Source organism: Trachymyrmex septentrionalis, unplaced genomic scaffold, assembly GCF_001594115.1.
Source record: "Trachymyrmex septentrionalis isolate Tsep2-gDNA-1 unplaced genomic scaffold, Tsep1.0 scaffold20, whole genome shotgun sequence".
NCBI lineage: Eukaryota > Metazoa > Arthropoda > Insecta > Hymenoptera > Formicidae > Trachymyrmex > Trachymyrmex septentrionalis.
The window spans coordinates 1,511,271-1,517,881 of NW_017305180.1; the positions used below are offsets into that span (position 1 = coordinate 1,511,271).

General features: G+C 36.0%; 1 protein-coding gene across 1 annotated transcript in view; it reads left to right on the forward strand.

The window, feature by feature from the left end:
• The window catches only part of LOC108747652 (paired mesoderm homeobox protein 2A-like), a 21,637-nt gene extending 15,026 nt beyond the window's left edge, over positions 1-6,611 (forward strand). Inside the window, exons 4-5 of the mRNA XM_018485250.1 lie at positions 62-149; positions 5,735-6,611. Coding sequence (XP_018340752.1) covers positions 62-149; positions 5,735-6,121 — 475 coding nt within the window. The 3' untranslated portion in view covers positions 6,122-6,611. The remainder of the gene's footprint in view (positions 1-61; positions 150-5,734) is intronic.

Below are 6,611 nucleotides of genomic sequence, written 5' to 3' on the forward strand. Positions count from 1 at the left end.
CGTGGGTGCGCGCGCGCGCGCGCGTGTGTATGTGTTCTCTATGTGTATGTGTGTGTGTGTGTGAAATGGGGAAAACATTTGCCCGGGTTCTGGTGGCTAGTGTCGGGGCTGGGCTGATACACAAGGGGCCCATGCCAGAGTGTGCGCCGGTAATTGCGAGCTCTATGTAGATCCACTTACAGTGATTAAAAACTGTCCTGCTGGGTATCATCCGTGGCGGAACGGCGCATCAAGGATGTCGGCAAGGGAAAGAGAAGAAGAGCAACGACCAGGATGCGCACCGCCAAGAATAATTCCGTCACGTCTCACAGCCACGTCAGTTTGCGCGCGTTTAGAGATAACAATCTCATGCTATTCTACAATTCGACTGTTATAGCAGAAAAGGCGGGTATAATTTTTTCATGACATTTTTCAAACTAACAATAAGTACGACACTTACCATTTATACACTTGTCTATCTAAAAATGTAGCATTATTTTAGTTAGAAATGTTTAGAAAAAGTTGTTACTATTCTTGAGAGGAACAAAAGGAAGTTTAGATTTGGTCTTTTTCAAAAAGACTACAATCTTAAAGATTTTGTAGGCAATTTAGTTTTGCTTTTATTAATGATTTTTATTAAAATATAGCGATATTTTTGTATATAAATGAACAGATTTTTGATAGTTATTTATCATTACATGTTAAAATATATACTCAATGTGTAGGTATATGCTAAAAGTAAATGGAGAGAGAGAGAGAAAGAGAAGGAGGGGAGGAGGGAGGAAGGAAAAGGAGAAAGAAAAAAGGAAAAGATGGGAAGTAGAGAAAAAGTGCAGAGTGCAAAGTTAATCAGATTTAATATAATAGTTTCTCTTGTATTCTATCTTACTACACATATATTGTATACGAACTTAGTAGCGATCCAGACTTTCAATTAAGGAAATAAGTTTAGGGTGAAGTCGCATCAGCCTGCCATCTCAGTCTTAATTACGGTCTGCTCCGTGTAGCGTGGAGACATTCACTTTTATTGGTACGATCGTCGGAATGACTCCATTACAAATTAATTAGACACACAAAACTTAATGAGAGAGAGAGAGAGAGAGAGAGAGAGAGAGAGAGAGAGAGAGAGATTTAATATTTTTTTAAACTAATATTTTTTCTTAATCTTGAAATAAAATCATTCCGTTTTATTCTATACAATTAAACTTCTTTTTTATTAAAATAATGGAAAAAATAAACAAATAATATGTATTTGAAATCAATGGAGACAAGAAATTGGAACGTGAAATATTTTTAAATATATTTTCACATAATACTATATAATATATTATACTATATTTAATTATATCATAATAAGGAGGCTTTCTGTACATACATTTTCTTTTATTTACAAAATGTTTAATTCACATTATAAACATTTTAATAGAAATTCGATTATATCATTCTTTTTACAATTTTTTCGATACATTTACAAATATCTTCGTAATTAAATATGAAATTAAAATTTTATTAGAGGATTTATATTTATATTATATTATAGATTAGCACAGAATTATGTATTCTCTACTTCTTTTGCATATATAATATGTTTATATTCTGCTGGCGAATCTAATCACATCTCGAAATATATCTTGCCGATACCAAATTAGATCGGCTCGGGATCAGAAAGCATTCGAGCGAAATCCGCGGTTAACTGGTTCGAGAAGGGAAAATCACGACGAAGCCTAACATAGGGTGAATCAAACGGATAAGCGTAGCGCAAATTGCACCATCGTGCGGTGCTTCTGTAGAATTCTTAATGCCTCGACGCCTGTTTACTTAAATCATCGACATCAACACAGATATAGTCTTGATCAAACAATGTCAAGCATAAAAATAATTACTATTGTAAGAATAATTTGCTCTAATTAAATTAGCAATTGCTGTATATGAATGCAAAATGTCCCTGGTAAAAAGAATTCTTGCAATTTCATATTTTTAAGAATTTGTTTACTCTAAATTTATTACCACACATATATATGTATTTCTAAAAAAAAAATATCTTAACCTTCTTTAATCTTATAAATTTGCTTCAAAAGTTATGGAATGAGAAATCTTAAAATATTCCGTAATTAATATTTAATAAAGATTTCTAGAAAAGATGTAGACTTTTTCAGTACTTATAAAAAGTGATCCAATTCATATAAAAAAATTTGAGAAATTTTTTTAAAAATTATAAAATTATATAAAAGTTATGAAGAATTCTGAAATTTATATAGAAATTCTGTAAGTTCTAAAAAAAAATTTTCAACATTTATAATTATTAGTCCAATGCCAAATAAATTATTAGATGTACATATATTCACGATTATTACTTAAATGCACTAGTAGTCTCTATACATTAAATAAATGTAATTTGAAAAATCAATTTTTAGTAAAAAAAATTATAAAAAATTGTCTTTGATTGTACAATACGTATGTGTTTAATTTTTAATTATAATTACTTGTAATATAATTAAATTTTTATTAATATTATAGGAAATTAATTTAAAAAATAGATATATAGAATTAAGATGTTATTTAATATTATAATCTCTCTAAAGGAAATACTATGTAAAACTCTGACGAAAATTTTATGAGAATCGTGTCATATAAATTAAATATTTAATCGCGAAATAAAAGAACATTATTTATAAAATTGATTATCATTATGTAACATTTTTGCGCAATTTATCTGTTTCATCATAACGCAAAAAGGAAAACAAGATTAAAGAAATCATTCGAATACTGTAAAAACGTTAAGAAAAAAAATTTGCATGGAGAACTTCTGTCGAATCAAATAAGTCTGTCCTTAAAGTAACAAGATACATAAATATATATATGAATGATAAAATAATGAAATGCAAAAGATAAAGCAATAAAACAAACAAAAAAGAGACGAATTCGCGCACACGGACACCTATCGAAGCGTATGATCGGAAGAGAGCGGAGGGTAGAATTCCCGTACAGTTCCCGTCTAAAGAGATGATTAAATATTTATCCAGAAGGTGCTGGACATCTGTCGATATGCCTTGTTGCACTTTATTTTGGCGCGGTGTATTTGTTTAACATTAACGCTACATGCGCGTGCGCTCTCTCACCCTAATTCGCTTCGTTGTCGTCGTTGTCGTCGTCACTTCGGCAAACAACGGCACACATGCTACGGTCTGCTCGAGGTTTGGTTCGTGGCCAAATACGAATTATTAGCGTTGTCTTTGGCACGTACCACGGACAGCACATTCATGACCTAGTCGATAATCGCGAGACAATTAAAAAAAAATAAACAGCAGAATTGGTTCATATACCCGACTTTATGCAGGAAAAGTATAAAAAGTTAATCAAATTCTTTTTTTTTTTTGCAATTTTGCTGTCTTATTTTAAATTTTAGAAAAAATCCGACTACAAAAAAATTAAGCACATTGTCGTTAAATACACAATTGTCATGAAATACCGATAATTCGATCTCTTATCGAATTAATTAATTAATTTCACCTTCTTACGTAAAATTTTCTAACGGCTGTATCGTTTCTTCCAAAACACAGAATTGCCTTGCTCTTTCTCAAAAGATTTATTACAATAAAACTAAAATGAAAGGTCTAGCTCTTCTGGCTTGATTTTGCATCTCGCTTCTATTTTTCTCCCTTTTTTTCAATCAACGGCAGATCACGAAGAAACGCGATGCCAGGTGTAATCAATTTCGGATTAATTAGCACGCGAGGGGGCTCACGGTGTTCGTCGCGTAGTTACGATTCGAATTTCGCGAAAAATCGCCACGCCGGTTGCGCAACCGGCGCGCGACAACCGGTAGCAGCAGCAGTAGCGGCAGTAGCAGCAGCGCAGCAGCTGATAAAAATCCAATAGCCCCAGTGTTTGCCAGCCAGAAAGGGCAATCACGTTCATCATGGTGTCCTGCGCTCCCGCCGTCGCCTCCCGCCTCCACCGCCGCCACCGCTGCCGCCGTCACCGCGGTGCCACCCTCCGCCGCCCATCTCGCGTCCCTTCTAACCCCCGTACAGTCTCCCCTAACTCCGACAGCTCGAGCAGTTACGTCCTACGAGCCCTGAACGTAGCCGCCCCTGGAAAATCCGGGGGTGGGATTCACGTGCGCACACGTTGAGGAACGAACGGTTTAGGGAGTGACGAGGAGGGACGGAGATTGAAGCGGGAGTTCGCAGCACCGTAAGGGAGCCAGGGATGCAGTGGGGGCAGAGCGGCGAGACAGGGGCCGTTGAAGGGGAAAAGGGTGGATGAGCGGCAGCACCACCGGTCAGATAAACGCTAAAGCAAATAAATCCGCTACTTTAACATGCAGGTCACCGCAGGTGTCTGTTTATTTTATTCGTTAAATATTTCATTTGGCCGGCTAGGGCCAATTACGAGCGCGCCGAACGACCAGCCTCGCCGCTTCGCTCTGACGAGCCGCGCCGAACTCTCTGACGCGCTTCGTGCGACAATTTCTCGTTTTACGACGGAAAATGTAAAAACGTAATATTTGCCATTCGTAGATATCGTAAACTTAAGTCTTGATTCAATCTTTAGTATATAGAGCCCCAAGCTATATTTCAACTTCTGGATAAATTAGTAATTGTTTGATATTAATTGTTTCTAACAAAAAATTTGTATTTTAAATTAAAACATCAACTTATATCTATGTAGTGTGAATAAAGTTCCATTACATAGGAGATAATTACGAAGTTCTTGTGCAGTTTCAAATTTTCATTCTTTCTGTTTTACAAATTTAATTAATAAAATTAATCTGTTAAAAAGATTAAAATAGCAATTTAGTGAAATTTATTATGTATTAAGAGTAATCTCTTATGTATGGAAATTTCTTCCTAAAATATAATAGATATTGGAAGAGAATTGAACCGATTCTTGATTTTCTTCGCGTTCACTAGATTTAAATCTATTGATTTTTTTTATAGAAATGTGTTAAGATTATTATTTTATCAAACCTCGCTTTTTAGACAGATTAAGAGAAGTGATTTAAAGTATCTCATTTTAAATCAACTGCAAAATTATATTTAAAACTAGATACATAACGAGACCTAGATACATATGAATGAGAAACAACCCCACGAATAAATGTATGTAAAATTGAAATAAATTTTTCATTTACTTTAACTGATTGATCAATAGATTTTGTTTTATTAAACATAGAACGGAAATTATGAAAGTTTAAATCCTACGTAAGGATTTTATAATCTCTCTCTCATCTTGTTTATCGGAAATTATTACTATTATCATCGTTATATTTTTAATTTGTGAGCATTTCTATTTTTTTGCTAGATAACTAATTCCAATCATTTTATTAAAAAATAATCTATTAAAAAAAATCGAAATATTACGTCATAAAATACGCATATAAACAGAAGAATATTTCAAATAGATCATAAGAAATTAATCATAGATTTAGCATCAATATATATTTGTATAACCTCGATTTCTGTTTAGCACTTGTAAGAGACACATGACATAAATTTTTAACAGTAGTGTTATTTATATGTCAATTAAATTATAACATTAATCTATCTTTGTTAAATATTTGTTACTCCTTATATTACAATCTTATAAGTTATAAAGAAAAATATTTAAGTAATATTAGCACAATTATATCTTGAAAAAGTATACACAATGAGTTTAGTTGTCTTTCATAGTTTCAGCAAATCAAATGTAAATCGTCAAGGAAGAATAAAAATAAGGTCTAACGGCGTCGGACATTGTGTTAATGTTACAGGTATGGTTCCAGAATCGGCGAGCAAAGTTTCGCAAGCAGGAAAGATTGGCCCAGCAGAAGTCTACGTCGCAAAGTGGCATCGGGGCTGACAGCGGCGCGTCCAGCCCCGTAGCCGGTACCGTGAAGGCGGAGGGACGCTCGCCGAGGAGTCCGGCGACGCCACCCGGTGGCTCGAACAGCGTGCTTTCGTCGAATGAGATCAAGCCGATCGCTAATCAGAACCTGGTGAATATGAAGCACACGGATGGCACAAGCGATGGCTCGCCTAACGCCCGGGGAAGCAGCGGCGGTGGTACCTGGGGCTCCTGCAGTCCCAGGCCCTTCTCGGCGGCCCTGCCGCCCTATCTGTTAGATCCGCTACCGCTGAAAACCGCGAATCTCTACTAAACCTTCTACCCCGTCACCGGCCTGGCGGAGAATGTAAATACAGAGAGCCGCCCGCTCGTCAACACGGAGACGACACGCCGTTCAGGTTCAGGGAGCGTCCAGGTTCCTTCCTGAGCCCCGGTTTCCCGCGACTTCGTCGGTGCCCATCCGCACATGCGGTATCTTTAAGAACTCCGGTAAGACGCGCCGCTCATATTTTTGACAAAGATACATTTAGGCAGTCGGGAGAAGGTGTGTCAGCTTGCTTTGACGTAGCTGAGATACATTCCGAAATTTGTGCGCACACAAGACAGAGCGTTAAATGCCAATCATTGAAGAATCAGGAGTCGAGGTGAATATAACTTACTGTTAGTGAATTTCAATTGTGGTATTATCGTGCAGAGATTCAGAAACCAATCAGATATGTCTGTTTCTTAAGTTTGTCGGAGAAATAATTCGTAACATCAAATATTTCGAGCAGTTTTATAGCATGTGCTATGTTTATTCTGCA